This window comes from Heteronotia binoei, chromosome 6, assembly GCF_032191835.1.
Source record: "Heteronotia binoei isolate CCM8104 ecotype False Entrance Well chromosome 6, APGP_CSIRO_Hbin_v1, whole genome shotgun sequence".
Taxonomy (NCBI): Eukaryota; Metazoa; Chordata; class Lepidosauria; order Squamata; family Gekkonidae; genus Heteronotia; species Heteronotia binoei.
The window spans coordinates 75,542,406-75,563,393 of NC_083228.1; the positions used below are offsets into that span (position 1 = coordinate 75,542,406).

General features: G+C 40.7%; 1 protein-coding gene across 1 annotated transcript in view; it reads left to right on the forward strand.

Annotated features, from left to right (window-relative positions):
* SLF2 (SMC5-SMC6 complex localization factor 2) overlaps positions 1-20,988 on the forward strand; it is a 58,399-nt gene that overhangs the window by 14,131 nt on the left and 23,280 nt on the right. The window contains exons 3-9 of the mRNA XM_060241778.1: positions 654-1,231; positions 3,651-3,708; positions 5,743-6,020; positions 7,281-7,363; positions 15,673-15,774; positions 16,064-16,228; positions 16,727-16,829. Coding sequence (XP_060097761.1) covers positions 654-1,231; positions 3,651-3,708; positions 5,743-6,020; positions 7,281-7,363; positions 15,673-15,774; positions 16,064-16,228; positions 16,727-16,829 — 1,367 coding nt within the window. The remainder of the gene's footprint in view (positions 1-653; positions 1,232-3,650; positions 3,709-5,742; positions 6,021-7,280; positions 7,364-15,672; positions 15,775-16,063; positions 16,229-16,726; positions 16,830-20,988) is intronic.

Sequence of the window (20,988 nt, forward strand, 5' to 3'; positions counted from 1 at the left end):
ATCAAGTTCAAATCAGAAAATAGAACCAATGTGTGGTCCTCATATAAAAAATGACCATACAGGAAAAAACAATTCCACAGACATTTTAATCACTATTACATTTCAACCTGGTCATTTCTTATTATAGAAAAGGAGTAAAGATTTAGGTAAAAAGAAAGCAGGAGTCAAGTTTCACCTTAAAGGTGCAGCTTGACTCCTGCTTTGTTCATCTGTTTAAGACCAACACGGCTGCCCACTTAGATCTATGTAAAAAGAAAGTTGAACATGAGTCACTAACGTTGGAACTACTGTTTACCGTTAACGGGAACCATGAGATGCATAGCAGGTGGAGGGAACCCACTGTGGTTGGGAACATGGCACAAGGGACTGCTTCCCTCTCAGTACCACAGTCAGATCGAAATTCTCTTTTTCTCCAAGGATTGTTATTTGCACCTTAAAATAACTAGGGAGATCAGTTTATAGATTTTCAACATAATGACTGCTTGTGGCCTCTGAAGTGAGATCTGAATAACTAGGTTAAGAAATGCATGACTAAACACATTTCAGAACTTTTCACAAATAATATAACTGGTTGGGATCCAGGGAGCAATACTTTTCTGAGTCTGTGCATCATTACTTTTTTCACTTTGTTTCTGTTTCTTCTGTTAATACAGATCGAGCTGTGTTATGTAGTCCAGAAAAAAGAAATGGGAAGGTTGGGCTTCCAGTCTCACATGCAGGTCATCCTAGAAGAAATGTATCTTCTCCAAAGCAAAATAGAAGGAAGAAATTTCCACCTCCACCCCCTGATAGAAGCCCTATAATTGATGCATTTTTCAAAGTTGCTAAGATAGAGAAAAAAGACAGTTCAAATAATGATGGAGCTTCTATAGCTCTGGAAACCTCATATGCAAAAGTTGCATCCCGGAAACTCTTTACATCAGAAGGCTCTTCGGACTGTTCCTTCAAAAATGATACTTGTATGAGGGACCTGGAAAAGAGTGAAAAATGTCCTGTTCAAACAAGAACACCATTAGTAGAGAACAGTAGAGAATGTGAAATGGAATATATGGATCTAGACACAGTCAGTCCAGTCTTCAACAAACAGGTTTCAGCATCAGAAAATGACAGCTTGCGAAAAGAAAGCCATATATCCTGGTGCCAAAAAACAAGTTGTTCCAAGATGCTGCAATCCAGTCCAGCAAATGCATTGCATCAGTCATCAACAGAGGTCCTTGGCAGCAATAAACAAGTAAAGAAAGAACAAAAAATATTGTTTAAGCAGCAGTCTTCTGGTTTTGTAAATAAGTCCTTGGTTTCTCAGCAAGTAGGTTTAAAGGGGCAGTAAAGATCAAAGTAGTGAACTGTGACTTCTCATAGCAGGCAGTGTTGTAAATAATATAGCTTACTACTTTATGTAAAAAATGAAGTATATTCCAATTTCATTGTGACTCTTGTACTCTCCAGACAGTGGCTGGAGGGCCAGAAGTGTGTGTTGCTACAAGAGATATCCTGCAGTAAAGACTTCACGTTTGGAGCCCAGCTGAATAAGACCAAAGGTTCAGCTAGCATCCTGTTTCCTATAATAGCTAATCAGATGCTTCAAGGAGATCTATAAACAGGGCATGAAGGCAACATGAAAAACTGCCTTCTATATCTGCACCAATTATATTTGAACAGTTTTCTGAGATTTTATAAGCTTGAGCATCTGCAGAGCTACCATAGAAATGAAATATTAGATATTAATATAAAGTAACTTTGGATGACTGTTAGATCATGTGCTGCATGTATTCCATTGAAAATGGTTTACAATAACATAATAATACAAAGATGATAATTAAAACTTATGAACAAAAATCTACCTCTAACTAATATAGCAGAATAGTTTAAAAGATTTTAAAAATTAAGAGAACATAAGAGAAGCCATGTCGAATCAGGCCAATGGTCCATCCAGTCCAACACTCTGTGTCACACAGTGGCCAAAAAATCAGGACACTAGAAGTCCTCCCATTGTGGCCTCTCCCAAACACCAAGAATATAGAGCATCACTGCCCCAGACAGAGAGTTCAAACAATAGCCACTGATGAACCTCTGCTCCATATGTTTATCCAGTCACCTCTTGAAGCTGTCTATGCTGGCAGCTGTCACCACCTCATGTGGCAGTGCATTCCATATGTTAATCACCCTTTGGGTGAAGAAGTACTTCCTTTTATCAGTTCTAACCCGACTGCTCAGCAATTTCATATACTGCCCACAAGTTCTCGTATTGTGAGAAAGGAATAAAAGTACTACTTTCTCTACCTTCTCTATCCCATGCATAATCTTGTAATGGAGTCATTGGATAATTAATCAAATTATCAATATATTAGACCCATGAAAAACGTTTTTCAGAAGACAGTTGTCCAAACCAGGTCTTCTCTCAGGCCTGTTTGTGCAAAAAATTTTAAAGTGAAAGTGCAGAAAAATTTATTTCTCAGTATCTGATGAAGCTGAATCCCAAATGCTTGAACCTTCTCCACAGTGCAGAATATTGGATTGCTGTCTGTCTGTTGCAAGGCAGAAAAGTGTTTTAATAAGTGGATCTTGTGTCTTACCAGCCTTAGTGCAGCTCTTTATTGTCACAAATCTTGACCTTGACAGTGTGTGTTGTCATGCCTATATATTAATTTGAATGTTGTACAGTATAAATTGGTCATTTTGTGCTGCAGTTCACAAATGAGTTGATACAATTTATTTACTTATTTGATTTGACTTCTAGGCCTCCCTCTCCTGCACTGCAAGGCTCAGGGTGGGTTACAACAATATGGTAAAATATGATACTATAATTAAGCTGTTTGGGGAGGGTGGGATATAAATATGATAAAATAAATAAACCTATAATATTAGCAATTGTTCAGATATAACACAATTTATGGCACTGTTTAACAGCACTGTTCCTGAGTCGATATCGCATGCGCACAGTAGATGGTAGTTGATACTATGGGAAGTGAACAGATGTGTAAGAACAGTAAGAACAATATGAGATGGAAGCACACTGGAGGAGGCCAGTACTAATAGATCTCCACCACCTCAATTATAGGTCTGGTGGAACACCTCTGTTTTACAGGCCCTCCAAAACTGCTGTAAGTCTTGCAGGGCCTGGTTATCTCCTCATATTCGCTACACTTTTTAAAAAAATGGATCCTCAGATTATGGCAAATGCTAAAGTGTCTGAAAGGAAAGTTAACATGAGGAACTGTATTCCTTGAAACAGAAGGTAGTTCTGGTGAGGATGCTCTAATTCTGCTGTGGGCAAGCATATCCCTGAAGTCTTGAATACATTTAAAAGTGAATATAGACATTAATCTAAATGTAGGGATAGCTGAGAGGAAATAGCAACAAATAATCTCCCTTGCATGTCCATAAAGGCAGTTGTAAATTATAATTGAGCATACTCCTAAAGTTCAGCACCAATGTTGTATCCCTGTTTTTAGCCTTAAACTTGGTTAACTGGACAAGAGAGCAAACAAAACTTGTAGGAGGATAAGAATGTTCCTCTCATTTTTCTAAAATACTAAAATGTGTAAGGCTATAAATGTTTAGATTCTGAGAACTAACTTACATTGTTAGTTATGACCTCAGTAGCAGTATTTGATATGAACATAAATATCTTCGTTGTCTGATATTTGTAGGATACCATGGACTTCTTAAGAAAAAGATCATGTTCAGCTTCATGGGAATCTTCCACAGGTAACAACTGAATAGCCAGTGCTGTAGAAGGAATTTGGAAAAACAGCTTACCTGACTGTAATGTAGAATTAAGACAGTCATGTGGACCATAATGGGTTTTAACTGTAGCTAAGTGGGCTGTCATGTGACAGTACGTGGCTGCGTGATGGCATTTATAATTGTGAGGGGCGGTTGGTGGGGGGAGGAATCTGAATGCCAGAAAAATTCCTGGTAGAGAAATTTCCTGGAGAGGCGGTCAGGATGTTGCCTCCCTCTCTCCTTCCCCACCTGGAAAGATTCTCTTGTGTCCCAAAGAAGGGACACCACAGAAGTCTTCTGGGTTGTCAGGGGTTCAGGACTGGCTTTCAGCTGAGAGAGGTGGCAGTTCTGAACCCCTCCCCCCCCAAACGTGTAACAAAGACTCTTTGATTCCACTGACAAGCACCATATTCAAAAAGGAAATCAGAATCTCCATGGAGCCAAGGCATTGTAGTTACCATAGCAAAGATTTCTCCTTAAAATCAGCATCTCTCCACAGAGGCAAGGCATTGTGTTCAGCATAGCAGCCTTGTTGCCTGGCCCCACTGGATGTCTCATTGGGTTAAAGTTATGAATGCCAGGGCCATGAATTGTGGGCCATACTCCACAGGCAATGTTATTCAGAAAAGTAGATATTACATCTGAGGGGCACCTTACTGAACATTCAGTTTTCACTGTAGTTGTGCTCCTGAACTTAATAATTGTTTTCTAAAAGCTGAAAGTTGCATGTAACGATAAATGAAATTTTAAAACGTTTTTGGGCTCATATATGTGGCGTTAGATCTGTTTACAATGTTTCAGCTTCTGAGTCTGAAATCCATCGATGGAAGAGTGCATCAGCTAGGTCTACCATCCTTTTCCTCTGGCTAGTATGCACTTTTTCTTAGACTGTTCTGTACTACAGTGCCCATTTGGGAGCATGGGAAACGTCTGGATGTGCCTTTATTGTTGGGAGTCATCAGTTTATTGTGGTGACTGGCCTGATCTGAGTTAACCATATAGTAAATGCCACCTTAGAGACCCTGTGAAAGCAGTTTTACTGTGTTCGCATGTCATTTGGTCTTAAGAAATATGCAGACATCTGAAATACATTTCTTTAGAGAGAAATACTTTACATTACAATAATATATTGATATATTTTTTGTTCATAGCGACTTATTGCATAATCTATAAGAAGGTAATGCTTTACTGATTTCCCTATAATCTAAAAAAATTCTGTATTCTTAATCTTTTAGATCAGAGAAGACACTGCTTTCTTTATAATTCTCCTGCCTGGGCAAAAGAAAAAGCTGTGGAGATCATATTTGGTTTCCTGTTGTGCATCCAAACACTTCTTGACACTATTTTAGGAGACCTGTATCTGATAGACCTAGAGATTAAACCCAATATTTTATTTATAAATGTATTAACTATTTTTCTAACCTGTTCTAAAACAGCGTGTTATGAACGTCAAAATACAATACAGCATAACAAATAATAAAATGAATTGGCAATGAATTGCAGTGAGCCATCCAGTACTGAAGTTTATTTATTTGTTTAATCAGATTTATATCCTGTCCTCCCCTGGTGGGTTTAGGGTGGCTAACAACATAAAACATTAAAAACAAAATATACAATAAAATCAAAATTATTAATAGAGATGGGCACGAACTGAACCATGAAACAAAATCCATCTCTTCTGTTGCCATGTTTGTGAACAAGTTCGTGATGAGTCTGCTAAACTTTTAAAGCAGTTTGCGGTGGTTCATGGATGTAGCAGAAGACAGTGCATTAAGGGACTCTGAATCCCTTAAAACCCCTGCTTTCTGTTCCCTGTGAAAGCTGCAAAAACAGCTGAGCAGCAGGGCAGTGCTTCCTGCCACTCATCTGTTTCAGGCTGTCTTGTGCAGTCTAAAGTTTGAAATGAGGAATGATGAGAGAGTCTCCTCTTTCTGTGTTTGATAATTTTTCCTCAGCGTCACGTAATAGCAGAAAAGATTTGGAAGGATACTTCTAACAATGTTTTGTCATCAATAGATTGCGATCATGACACCATCCTTCCCTCTTCAAGTGACTTAAATGAGTTGAATGATGAAGATTCAAATCTAGAGATATACATGTCGAATAAAAAATTACGGAGCCTTTCTGATAGTGAAGATGGGAATCCTGACTGCAGTCTGGACAGCAGTGATGATGAGATACTATTGCCATTTGAGGAAATACTGGCTCGGAGTGCCAAATCTCCAAAAAACCCTGAACCCATAAGTGATGAGGATGATACACAAGATATTGTGATTCCATCACACAATAGTCTTGTAAGTGTCTGAATTCCTTTTATTTTAAAGGTTATTCTTAGTGTCAGATGTGAACGTCTTGTGAAGACCAGTGAGATCTGGAAAAATCCTGGTTGCAGAAGACTTATTGTGGATCATAGTGTTTTCCTTCTGCAAAGGACGGGAATTCCAAAGGCTTCCTCAGATTCGTGAGCGGAGTCTTTTTCAGCTGCATGTGTAAGCAGTTATTGCTTCATTTTGCTTTGCTGTTACAGTTGCCAAAGGGCACAGTGATCTTCAGAGAAGCTTTCTGGCTTTGATAGCTGCAGGGGTTCTGATAGGCACAGCTGAGCAAGATCCTGGAAGGAACAGAGCAGTGGTGCTGGGAATAAGCATTTCTTTGGCAAAATAGTATTACAGAATATACAAGAAGCCACGCTGTGTCATTCTTAGAGCCAGGGCACAGACTGTCTGCCACCACTTGCAAAGTGACTGTATTTTGGATGTAGCTGCATACATGCAGCCAGACTAGGTTTTTTACTGTGTTCCTGGTATATAGAAATTCTTATTGCTGCCAAGGATTCTTAATATTTTCCCAGCCCTAATTAGTAAAAATCATATAAATAAGTATATACCCTTGTGGATTTGAATGTAGAGAAAGCTTTGTTCTGTGGGGTATGACTCTGGTTATTGTTTTCTGAAAGAGCAGTCCAGATAGCATGGCATCCTGTCTGAGACGCAAATCACATTTTTAGACATAATAGCCACTTCTGCATACATGCTCAAATTGCATGACTGGAAAAGCATGAAAAGTAAAGTATGTTTAAGTCTAGTTAATGAGTTTAATGGAAAGTAAGTCTTTTCTTTCAGACCACATTCTTCACAATCGTAGAAAAATTTGTATGAAGCAGCCCTAATTTATCAGCCAATATTTCCTAGTTGAATCTATTGGTCATACATATTTTAGGTAAGGCTTTGGCTTTGTGCAATACAACACTTACTAAGGAAACATATACCATTCCTGTAGTTAGTCTGAATAATGTTCTTGCAGCTAGTAGTTTGCATTCCATGAGAGAAGTCAGGGCCCAGGAAGAAATGGGATGTCTTTCCCACAAGATGAATGGGCTTCCTCTCCAAATTTTTCTGTTTACTGAACATGATAGTTACCACTCAGGAGCTACTCTTCTTTTCATTTATTTCCATAGTTTTAAACTTTTCTTAAAGATACTTAAATGGTGACATCAGACTAGTAATACAGTAATAGTTAACAGATTAATTTTCAGTGAGCACTTTCTTCTTCAGCTTTCCAAACCTTCCATTGAGACTCAGGTCTCATATGTCAATCGGCTGGAACATCTTCTGAAGGAGAAGGAGGAATTCAGAAGGTGCGTGTTCCTGCATTCCTTGTTTTCCACCACCATTAGTACAGGGTGAATGCTTTGTCATTAAACATAATTGTGAGGGAAGATCTGACAACCCTTTTAATGGTTCCTCTACTTAATATGACTACCTGTCCCTTGGGAAGTAGACTGTGTATTGTTTCATACATGCTGTGAGAAAACATTAAATAAAATTAGCAGCGTTTACTCTTCAGGTAAGTGTTAATACTGCTGAGGATTCTCAGGTGTTTCTATCTATAAGGATTCCTGACATTGAAATTGGGGGCAAAGGCTTATTTTACTCATTTTATTCATTGTTAAAATACAATATTTCCTATGTTACAGGAAATAAACTATTAAAGCTCTTAATTTTTTTCTAGAAGTCTGCCTAATATAATGTGTTTCCTAAGGGTTGCTGTGTTTCGGACTTCTGGGATTGGAAAATGGCGAGCTGAGCTGCTTTCCTTAACAGGGGCAGGCTGGCACTTCTGTTCGGGGTAGTAAAAGGCAAATTAATGCCTTCTGCCTACTTTTCTCAGCTAGAGAATCGTCCAAGATATGCACAGATACTTTGAGGAGACTTACCTTGGCTGAAAGGGAGTCCCGGAGGGGGCTCTTTTGAGGCTTTGAGGGATCTCCGGAGAGAATTTGCATATTCATCATCTGCAGAAGTTTCCAGAGTCATTTATTTGACTTAAGCTTGACAGGATCTGAATCTTCTTTTACAACTTTAAACATCTAATCTACAAAAGACGGGTATCGATTTGGATAAACTACAAAAAAAGGGTATCAATTGTTATCTCTTCACTCCGGGACTATTTAAAGCTAAACAAAATGAAATTAAAAGGTGGGAGTTGGATATAATGGAAGCTTGAGAGGAGGAGAAGAAAAGGGGCTAAATTTGAACTTTGTAAATCTAAGAGACAGTGCTAAAAGGAGAAAGGAATTTATTGTTTAGTCTGTCTGCGGTTGAGGAAGTTGCCCCATCATCATAGATCTGCAGCACTCACAGTCAACACAGGAAATATGGCAAACATCGCAAGATTTCTCTACCAGTGAAACGAGACTTGGTGGCGGGAAAAGCAGGAAGTACCAGAGGAAGAAGGAAGTAGAAGAAGTAAACAGCCTACTCTAGGATTATAATATCAGAGAGAAACATCGGTGGCCATTGCTGGGAGGACAAAGTTTTAACAATGTTTTTAAAGTGACTGGGACAATAAAAATCGGTGGAGTTAATTGAATTGGCAATTTTAAAATAAGGACTATTGGACAGTGGTGAAGAAGATTTGAATTGGATAAAGGGAAAAAAAGAAAAATTTCGAAAGTGAAGCAAAAGTCGCGACCGCCATTTTGGGGGAAATAAAAACTTTAAATATTAATATCTGAGTCTGGAAGGCTCAGAGGACAGTGAAATTGGGTTCATTGGAAAGGACAAGCTTCATTCTTTTAAACCTGATGGTCCAAATTTAATTTGGTGAGATAAAAAATTTCGATCTTTTTTACATGTCAGATCTGAAGCAAATTCCATACTAGGTCTTCAATGGAGAAAATGCAAACCCAGCTAGATGCAATGGAGGCCAGGATAATGAAAGGGGTTAAAGAAATGATAACTGCCTCTAAAAAAAATAAGAAAAGATATTGAGGACTCAAAAAAAGAATTAAAAAAAGAAATAGAGAATCTCAGAAATGAGACTGCAGTAATAACAAAAAAGTACAAGAGGTGGAAGAGAGAGCGAAAATACATGATTCCGCCTTGTTAAAATTATGAGAAAAGGTGATAATACATGACTAAGTTGATGGAGACACAGATTCGTTTGAGAGGTGTACCAGAGGATGAAGAATCTGATCTGAAAGACTATATAATAAAAATAATTGCAGAATTTTTGGAGGAAGATCCTGAAGGGAATAGAAATATGTATGATTATATGTATAGGGTGAATTCACTCTATGCGAAAAAGAATAATCTGCCAAGAGACATGGTGATTAGATATATGACAAAAGAAATGGTGGGAAAAATCATAAACAAAAACTTTGAAAAGACACTGATAGTGGGAGGTAGTAGAATAAGAATTATGAAAGAGTTGCCAAGACAAGTGTTAACTGACAGGAATGCATACAAAAAACTGACAGAAAAACTATGTGACAACAAGATATAGATGGATAATACCTGTAGGTTTGAGCTTTGAACTTCAAGGGAAAAGGATTACAATTACAAGCACACAGGAACTGCGTAGATTTTATGGAGAAAATAAAGAATTTGCACCATGATGGATTACAAATTGATACCTTGGAATGTAAATGGACTAAATTCACCACAAAAAAGAAGGGCTCATTTCAATGGATAAAAAAACAAAATTGTAATATAGTTTGTGTACAAGAAGTGCACATTAGACAAAAGGATTATACATTTTTATGGAATAAGCAATTCGGACTAGAATTTTGTACATTGGCTGAATAGAAGAAGAGAGGAGTAATTTTTTGTATTAAAAAAGAATTAGATCCGAAATTGGTTTTTAAAGATAAAGATGGAAGATATATAGCGGGGGAAATTACATTGAATGCTAAATTTTTTTTATTGTTGGGACTTTATGCTCCAAATGGTGCAAAGGACATCATCTTTAAAAATATCACGCAACATTTGGATGAAGTGATTTATGAGCAAGTTTTGTTGATGGGGGATTTTAATGGAACAATTCAGAACACAATAGATAGATCTGGAAAGAAAAAAAATTGATTAAGAAGGGAAATTGCCAAAATCTTTTTTCGAGCTGGTTAAGCAAGAAAATTTGGAGGATACGTGGGTAAAGTTCAATCCTGAAGTAAGAGACTATACCTTCTTTTCAGCCAGACATAACTCTTTTTCTAGAATTGACATGTTGTGGGGTACCAAAGATTTGGGACTTACAACAAAGAAGATAGAGATTTTACCCAAAACAGGAGCTGACCATAACCCAATAATGTGGATTACAAAATTGTCTAAAAAGTCGAGAAGATGGAGATTAAATTATTTACTGCAAATTAAAGAAATAGCGTCATCTCTAGAAATGGAAACTAAAGCTTACTTCCAACTCAATTATAGAGATGCTATAGAATTTCAGACGGTATGGGATGCCTACAAGGCAGTAATTAATTAAATTAATATAATTAATTAAATTATATTTTAGCTAATGAATAATGGGTAGAGTGGGCTAGGGTTTTAAATTAAATAACTATTGGCTATTATTGGCAGGCTAGTTTTAAATTGATAAATTGGCTAGAGAAGGGAGGGCGGAGGAGGGAAATTAGTAGGCTCAGCTATACGCCGAGTCGAAGTTCTGGTGACACTGGCAGGAGATGAGCGGTCTGGGGATTCCAGTGCTCCTGGGGAGAGGAAGGTATGACGGTGGGAACAGGCAGAACTATAAAGGAAGGAGGCCGAGACACGACAAGGCTCGGCCCCCTTCCAGCCTGCGTCCCATCCCGACCGTGACAGGTAGTGGAGCCAGGGCAAAATACTCGCCTCCGTCACTGGTGTTATGCAATGCCAGATCCATAAATAATAAAACCGTTACCCTTCGGGAGTTCCTGTCTGAACGGGATATGGACCTGGCATGCGTGACCGAGACCTGGGTGCGTGACGGGGAGACTGTAACTCTCTCCCAGATGGCGCCCCCAGGATACTCGGTCTTTCACCAGTCACGGACTAGCGGGCGGGGGGGAGGGGTGGCTCTACTCATCCGAGAGGCTTACTCCTTCCGGGCTCTCCCAGCCCCGGAGATTGAGAGTATTGAATGTGCTGGTCTGGCGTGGGACGTTGGGGAGGGGTTGGCGATCTGGCTGGTATACCGACCGCCTAATGCACCGGCTAGTGCCTTACTGTCCCTACTGGAGGCCGCAGCAGGCTGGGCATTGGAGTATCCGAGTCTTCTGGTCCTCGGTGACTTCAGTGTCCACGCCGATGACGCGACCTCCAGTCAGGCTTCTGGTCCTCGGTGACTTCAATGTCCATGCCGATGACGCGACCTCCAGTCAGGCGACGGACCTGGTGTCATCCATGGTGACACTAGGACTCTCCCAAATTGTTACAATGCCCACCCACCAGGCGGGGCACATGTTAGACTTGATCTTCGCGGCGGGAGTTTTAGTGGACGATGTTACTGTTGAAGAAGTGCCATGGTCGGACCACTATGCCCTCAAGGCTCGTGTGGATGTCCCACCCCAAGCCCGTTTAGGCGGCGAGCGTATTTTAGCTCGCCCGCGGAGTCAGATAGACCCGGAACGGTTCCTGACGGCTCTTCGGGATCCCTGGCTCCCTGGCGATTCCTTAGATGACCTGGTAGAGTCTTGGAATGACAGGCTCTCCGGGGCCATCGATGAGATCGCACCTAGTCCTCTGCGCCCCCGCCAAAAGTCGGCACCCTGGTATAACCAGGAGTTATGGCAATTAAAGCGTGGACTCAGACGGCTAGAGAGGCAATGGTGGCATACTCGAGACGAAGCGATTAGAACATCTTATAGAGAAGTGATGAAGTCCTATGAGATGGCAGTCAAGGCCACAAAGAAAGCATACTTTGCGGCTAAGATTGCATCTGCAACTTCGCGCCCGGCACAACTGTTCAATACAATTCGGACCCTTGCAACTCTGCCATAAGGCAGACCAAATTCTAAAGAATTGGAGATTGGCTGTGAGGCTTTTGAGAACTTTTTTGCAGATAAGGTCGCATCGCTCCGCCACGACTTTCCCGCCATATTGGAGACAGTATGGGAACCTGAGGCTCCGTGCCTGTCTTCAGAGTGTGTCCTGGATGGTTTCAGTGCTCTCAGTCTGGAGGAAGTTGACAGGATTCTTACATCTGCTCGCCCTACAACTTGCAATCTGGACCCTTGCCCCTCCTGGCTTATTAAAGCTTGCCAGAGGGAGCTCAGATATCCTGTACGGGATATCATAAACAGATCCCTGATGGAAGGGCATTTTCCAGCACCTCTGAAAGAGGCTGTGGTCCGCCCTCTACTGAAGAAACCAACTTTAGACCCGGCCGAATTGACACACTATCGGTCGGTTTCGAATTTACCCTTCTTGGGTAAACTCATTGAAAGGGCAGTGGCGTTGCAGTTGCAGAGCTTTCTGGAGGATGCTTCCGTTCTTGACCCCCATCAGTCCGGTTTCCGTCCAGGTCATGGGACGGAGATGGTGCTGGTCGCTCTGATGGATGACCTCCAGCGGCATCTGGATCGAGGCGGCTTGGCGGTGCTGGTGTTGTTGGACCTATCGGCGGCGTTCGATACGGTCGACCACCAGCTGCTGTCTTGCCGTCTCGCCGATGGGATTCGGGGGATGGCCTTACAGTGGCTCTCCTCGTTCCTCGATGGTCGGGGACAAAGGGTGGCAGTTGGGGATGAGCTGTCCCAGAGGCGAGCGCTGGATTGTGGGGTGCCTCAGGGGGCAGTTCTCTCCCCAAAGTTATTTAATATCTACATGCACCCCCTTGCCCAGATTGCCCGTAGGCATGGGCTGGGTTGTCACCAGTACGCTGATGACACCCAGCTCTATTTACTCATGGACGGCCGGCCCGACTGTGTCCCAGAAAACCTGGACCGGGCATTACAAGCCGTGGCTAGATGGCTCAGGCTGAGTAGGCTGAAACTTAATCCAGCGAAGACAGAGGTCCTTTGCTTGGGTCGCCGTGGTCTAGGGGGGGAAATTCCCCTTCCAGCCCTTGACGGTGTGCCATTGACAATGGCGCACAGGGTCAGGAACTTGGGGGTACTACTTGAGCCTGCCTTATCTATGGAGGCTCAGGTAGCAGCCACTGCTAAGTCCGCATTTTTTCATCTTAGGCGGGCGAGGCAGTTGGAAATGAACAGAAATGGAAAAAGTTCTGCTTGGAGATGATGAAAAATTAATCTCAAATTTATAAGTTATTGTTAAAATGGTCTACGGAAGATGAAGTAGTGAAATCACAAATGATTAAGTGGGCAATTAATGTAAATAAAGAAATACAGATGGATACATGGGAATATTTGTGGAAGAACTCTATGAAACTCTCAAAATGTCAGAGTATCAAAGAGAACTGTTTTAAGATGATGTACAGATGGTACATGACTCCTAAAAAGTTGGCAAAGATGAACAATAAGATGTCAGACCGATGTTGGAAATGTAAAAAACATGAAGTTTCTTTCTACCATATGTGGTGGACTTGTGAAAGAGCGAAGAATTATTGACAGGTGATTCAACAAGAGATATCTAAGATTTTGGGATACGAATTTAATAAAGTTGCAGAGACTTTTCTGTTGGGATTACAAATGGAAAAATTTTCAAAAGAAGATAGAACTTTAATCTGGTACTTGCTCTCAGCTGCTAGGACATTGTATGCGCAGTTGTGGAAGCAAGAAAAAATACCAGAGAAATGGGATTGGATTGTAAAAGTTATGACATGGAGTGAAATGGACAAGTTGACAAGAACCTTAAGAGACTATGATTTAGAATGGAGTGGAAAAAGTTTAGACATTACATAGAAAAAGAGTGGAAAATAAAAGGACATTGGACAATTTTTGATAATTAAGTATAAGAGGGAGGAGGATTTTAATTTTGGTTCTTAATAATTAAGGGTACCTTTGATATTAGTATTTTAAGTTTAGTACACCGGCGGGGGTCAAGTAACGGGGGGAGGGGTGGGTAGAAAGTAATATATGGGATAGAGGGGAAAAGTAGTTATTAATGATGTAAGAAATTGACTATGCTACTATATGTTACTAATAAATTGTTTGAAACCTAAGGGTTGCTGTGTTTCAAACATGTAAAATATATCTGCTTTGTAAATGAGACTGTTTAAATGCCATGTTTCTTCCTTCTGTCATCCTCTCCTTTCTGCCTTTGAAGCTCAGCTAATCCTGGTAACTATCGTGGCCTTTTAAAACAAAGGAGGTCTTGATTTGCATGTCTAGGAGGGAAAAATGAGTGCTGATTAGAGGTGGGCATAGACCAAAAAAATGGAGGTCTGTGGAGGTTAGTTGTTCATGGTTCATGAACACAAACTTTCAGACTTTCCTGTTTAATAGACTAGGTTGTGGTTCCCTAGGTTTGTGAAAGGAAGGTATTAAAAATGCCCTTCCTTCACATGCTGAGTTATGCTGCTGTGGTGGTGTACCTCAGCAAGTGAAAGGATGGCATTTTAAATACCCTCCCTTCACTTGCTGAGTTATGTGCACACCATCATGGTAGCACACCTCAGTGAGTGAAGGAAAGGCATTTAAAATGCCTTCTCTTCATTCCCAAGTCACACCGCCAAGGGAAATGAAGGGAAGGCCTTCCCTTTACTTGCTGAGATGAGATGCACAGTTGGAGCACAGGGAGTGAAGAGAAGGCAGTCTTCCTGTTGCCTTGGCAATCCTGAGCGCCAGCATGTCTGGTTCATGGACCATATGAACCTCCATGGAAAACACGGCAGTCTGTGAGTGGTTCATGAGAGTTGCAATTGCATTTGCTGGGCCCTGGTCTGTGATGAAATTTGGTCTGTGAGCTGGTTCATGTGCTGTCCTAGTGCTGATGTGTCTGTTCTTGTGATTCTGGTTTCAGAGATCCCTTTAAAATCAAAGCATGCTGTACTTTTAGCTACAAAGGAGCTGTTCCTTTTCTGTGGCAGTGTGGACCTCTCTAATGGCCAATTTTCAGTACAGATTGGGGGAGGCATGTGGGATAGTGGTGTTTCTGCATTATTAATTGCATGATGAAGGGATAAGTAGAAGTAGTTCACCATGTTAGTTTTTTAGTGATAGGTTGAATAGCTGAACTATCTAATTATTCCCTCCCAAGTACCCAAAGAAGAGCCCTGTGGTGCAGAGTGGTAAAGCTGCAGAACTGCAGTCCTAAGTTCTGCTCATGACCTGAGTTCGATTCCAGCGGAAGCTGGGTTCAGGTAGCTGGCTCCAGGTTGACTCAGCCTTCCATCCTTCCGAGGTTGGTAAAATGAGTACCCAGATTGCTGAGGGTGGGGGAAGTGTAGATGACTGGGGAAGGTATCCCGTAAAGAGTCTGCCGTGAAAACGTCGTGATGCAACATCACCCCGAGTCGAAAATGACTGGTGCTTGCACAGAGGATTACCTTACCTTACTTTAAGTACACAAAATGCATATGATACAGCTAATTACTTTTTCCAGTTTAAATACATATCAATGCATGTGTAAGTAGCAATAGAATTTAGTGATCTGCTTTAATTTGATATGGCAAATTCTAGAAACAAGAAAATTGGGGGAAATATGTGCAAATATTTAAAGCATCTTGAATGTATGCTGTTGTAACCTGTGCCAGGCTTTTTAATTTCTGTTTCCATTGCAGGGTAGATGAACTAGAGAAACAGCTTCAGGAAGTTAAATGGGAAGTTGAAAGAGACTTGTCTAAAGAACTACCTAATGATGGAGAACTGTCTGCTGAACACAGGTCTTCTGATTTGAATATCTGTTTTCCTTGTAATGTGTTTATGCTCAGTGAAATGTTATTTTATTGACTACAATGATCTATCCACTCTACTAGTTTTCCAGCCATCACCTTTAATGGCAGTGGGATGAGTTCTCATTTATTGGGATGAGTTCTCATTTCTTTTATACCTGACTTGCAGCTGTTTTTCCTTTATACCTGACTAGCAGCTGTTTAAGTTAATAAATTCAACTGAATTAATGTGTCCATTCTTCAAATGTTATAAACTGACAGATGTCATTTTGTATTACAGAGCCTTTATAGAGAGATATTCAGTAATTGATGCTATTCCAGACCAGCACCCTGGAGAAAATATATTCCAAATTGCACAGGCTGGGAAGATTTTCAGTCAGCATAACCTTGATCTGAGGAATTCTGGATTCTTTCCTCATAATCCTATTGAAAAATACCTTCTTGGGTAAGGATAGTTTTCTAATAATTTCCCTGTTAAACATTATTGTGTCAGCTATTTCTCTGTGCATATTGATATATTTACTGGGTTTTTTTAAAAACAGTGTTCTTTTTCTAGTATGTGCATGCTAACTTTAACCTTTTGCCAGACAAGTACGTATGTGTGCATTAGGTGTTTTGATTATGAAAAGAGCATCAGACTTAAATCTTACTGTATCTGGCTTGGCTTGGATTATGCCTTATATTTTCGGCTGTATTTGTTAGGAAGCAGTGACCTGGGCAGTGCAGTAGTTGACCCTTACCCTGTATCCATACCAGGTTTCTTGCAGTCCCACAGATGAGGCTAAAAAATGCCACTACTCCATTTAGTGCCTATATCCCCTACTGCTATCTTCTGGAATTTGGCAATTTTAACAAGCTAGCGTCTGTGAAGTTAATTTTATGATTTTGTAATGAACAGACTAATTTTGACCAACACTAGACTAATTTTCTATTCTTTCTGCAGCTCGGGAATAACTCAGCAGCTTTTTGTAATTAATGAAGGCTTACTTATGTCTGCTTACCATAGTTCTCCTTGCCCAGTACCCATTTTAAAGTGGATGTTTCGGGTAAGTTGCATGCATGCATATAGATAAGAGTGATATCTGCTGATACGGTTAGTGGTTAATGGTAAAGTTGTACTATGTGTGGACTTTAATTTGTGGCAAAAACACTTAATCACATTTTTTTAAAGGTTCTGTGTTGTTTCTTTCTGTTTTCTGGTACTCAGTCTGCTGTCAAATCCAAGAAGTGTGCAGTCACTCTCAATATTTGGGCAATATTCTATCAATTTAATCTTTCCACTGTGGTTTTCCAGGAATTGCCATTATCATTATGTTGTAGTTTGGGGAGAAGATGTTTAGCACAGGGATGGCCAAACTTGTTTAACGTAAGAGCCACATAGAATAAACATCAGATGTTTGAGAACTGCAAAACATGAATGTCAACTATTTGAGAGCAGAAAGGAGGGAGGGAGGCAAATAGATTGCGGGGGGAGGTGGTGGTAGAAAGAAAGAAATATTACATGCATTCTCCAAGATACTGGATGGGCTGACGGGGCAGTTGAAGCTTCGAGAGCCACACAATATGTGTGAACCACATATGGCTCCCGAGCCTCAGTTTGGCCATCCCTGGTTTAGCATATCAAATGTGGATTCTTCAGTTCATTATATAGCAGGTATGTCCAACAGGTAGATTGTGATCTACCAGTAGATCGCGGAGGGGTCAGAGGTAGATCACCAGCCCCACTTGCTCTCATGGTTTGCTGGACAGGTGTTTGGGTTTTTTTGATGATTGTTTGGTGTGGTGGTATTTGATTATTGGTGCCAGTATGATGAATTCTTATTTTAACTTTTTGAACTGCATGTGTGGTTTTGGCATCATCCAGAGGTCTTCAGTTCCTATTGATCTTTAATACTTTTGGGGCAGTGACAGTTTTGGACTAGATTCAGCCAGTTTTAACTTAGCACCCCAGCCACCCCAGTATAACGAAGATGAGTGTTCCAAAGAAGAGCAAAACCTACCACTTTCATGATGAATGGGAAATGGACTACTTCTTCATCATGGTGAAAGACAAGTGTTGTCTACTTTGTAACGCTGCTGTATCCTTGCCCAAAAAGGGTAATCTGGAGCGTCATTATAAGGCTCTGCATAGCAATAAGGCTGATGCTGATTTTTCACCCAAAAGTGAAGACATCAGGCTGGAGTCAGATGCCAGTGATCTGTGACAGTTCATGACAGCTTCCCTTATCTGGTTCATACCGGTTCTGTCCAGAGTATTGTGCCTATGCTTTCTGTTATTAAGCCTCGCAAGTCCAGGGCATACCAGCAAATACGGCAACAGGGTTATGGGTCTAGCATGCTTCTGCTGTGCTGTGCTCTGGAGGTTCTGAGCAAGGCTGAACTGCTGTGGTGATCTGTGACTGAGTGGACATCCGCAGTTGCTGCTTCTGGAGCCGAGGTGGAAAATGCGCTCAGCCAGGCTTCTGATAACAGCTTGGAGGACGGAAGCGATTCTGGGGACCAGGTGCCAGACGAAGATGACAGCATGGCCCAAGCACCGATTGCTCTGCTGGTGGAGGGGCTCATCTCTACTAATTATAATGTGTGGGCTCTTCAGATGGAACATTATCTTAAGTGTGAAGGTCTGTGGTTGTATGTCAAGGCTCCCCTGAACCTGCCAGCTGCTGGAAATGATGTCAAGGATGAAAAAGCCCTCGCAACCATCATTTTGAGCATGGCAGACTCAAAGGAACATTTAGCTTTTGATGTTCGTTTGCAAACCTGTATGCTTTCATTCCTGTTTGATAACTGAGGAAGAGAAGCTTTTTAGAGCGAGCTCCCCCTTTTCGCCTCTGGTTTAAAGGAACATTTACCCAGGCCTTGGTGCCAAAAATTCTTAAATGTCCCAAACTAGGGTTTTTATTGTACAACACCTTGTAGGGAATGTTATCTATGGACCTAGACCAAATTTGTGGCAAAAACACTTCATCACAGCTTGTTGAAGACAATGCAGTACACAGTTGTGGACTTGGGGAATGTAACACACTAAGAATCATATTTTAATAGTTAACTGTGGCCTCCATCTGTGGATACTTAAATCTGCACAGTGGGAACACATTGACAGATTTATCTCCAAACTTGGGGGACCCCCTCCCCCCACAGGCTTGCAGACCTTAATCCTTTAAAAAAAGTAAACCAAACACTACTGCTTCAGTGGGAGAGAGTAAGAGGGGAGCCTCCCTCACACACAGGGATGCAGTGGTCCTGGAGGTGGGCAGGGTGCTTTCAGTGCCATTACTTGAGCTACCCTCCCCAACTCTCCCCTTGGATGCTGAACTCCAAGACTGAGGTGATGATATTGAAGGTGAATGGGTGGGTGAGGAGGGTTCTTCTCACCCACCCATCTGCCTCAATCAACTACTACACAATCCACAACATTTTGTTGTGGGTCCCCTCTTATAACTAAATAAATACAAAATCACTAAACATTTGGGAATAAATCAAGTAATTACTAGTGAAACTGCTAAGGGAAGGCAGTGGAGATTAGAGGAGAGGGTACAGCACTGACATTCTTTCTGAGCAGGTCTGCACACATTGCCCACTACTGCAGCTCAAATATAGTTTGATGAGGGAAAGATTTGGTGAGAAATTCTTTTTCCTTAAATTCTAGGGATGGAAAATAGTTTTGTTGAGGGAGCTGAACCTAGCTTGCTTGCTCAAGGGATGCCCTGTTTATATTCTTTTTACCTGGCCAAGGTTACTGGGGCTGAATTACATTTGGTGGTTATTTGGATTTATTTAACTGTTGGGTGTGGTTATTTGGAGTCATCCTGTCATTGGGGGATTATTTGAATCTGTTCTGCTAATGGAGGAATTACTAGGATCCATGCTGCTATTGGAATTGCTCAATATTTTCTATTCCTTGGCTCCATCATCCACAAGGGAGCCTGCAACCAAGAAATCAAAAGGAGACCGAGGCTGGGAAGGGCGGCCATGAAAGAGCTAGAAAAGATTCTAAAGTGTAAAGATGTGTCACTGGCAACCAAGATCAATTTAATTCATGCCATAGTATTCTCCATTACTTTGTATAGGCATGAAAGTAGATATCTTTGAAATGTGGTGCTATAATAGAGTTTTATGAATACCTTGGACAGCCAAAAAAGACAAATCGCAAATAATCCGTTCATTTCCCCCCATTTTGTACAAAAAGTCTAGAAGGGATTTCCACTTGGCAATAAAAGTGGATAATGTCTTTTCCCTAATCAAAGAAGTAAGTTTAGCCATCTCAGCAAGTTCCATCATTTTCTCCAGCCATTCCTCAATTGTAGGTATTGTCAAAGTTTTACATTTTTGTGCATATGGTAATCTTGCTGCTGTTGTATATACAAAAACAATGTGTTTTCTGTCCATTAATTCCAACAATAAGACCTCTTGTTTGAGTTGTATATTAATCTTTAAGATCTTCTGGATATATGAATTTATTTGTATCCAGAATTTTTTGGCTTTGTTCTGTGTCCACCATAGGTGGTAAAATGTCCCTTCATGCTGTTTACATTTCCAACATCTACTTTAAATTTTTTATACATTTTTAGCTAATTTTTATGGAGACATATACCAACAATACATCATTTTATAAAAATTCTCTTTCAGACTAGAGTTTAATGTAAATTTAAGACATTTCATCCACATGTTTTCCAATTCTTCCATTTGTATATCATATCCAAAATTTTATCCCATTTTATCATACATTCTTTTACTTGCTTTATCTGTCTTAAATTTTAACAAGAGTTTATACATTTTTGCAATAACATGTTCATCATTCATACATAATTCCATTTCAAATTCAGTCTTAGATTGATCAAAATCATAAAATCTTTTCCAATAATCATGCATAGAAGAATCATTGACAGTTATAACCATCTGTTATTAAATTTTATCTTTTCATTTTACATGTCCCCTTAAAAGAAGTCTCACATTTCACAATACATTAGCCACTTGTCTTCCCCTTCTTGGAGCATGTGACCATTAAGTGGGAGGTGGCCCCAAACTGGCAGGGCTCCTTTAGCTCAGTTACTGTTAAGAAATCTTCCAGCTGCTGGCCTGTACATGTGCAGTACCCATGTGGGACTTCATAGGACGATGGCAATAAAGGATTGAAGTGGGGAGGCAGTAGTGGGAGAAACTGGAGGGAGCCCAGAGCTGGAAGGGGAGTTGTACCAGCGAGGG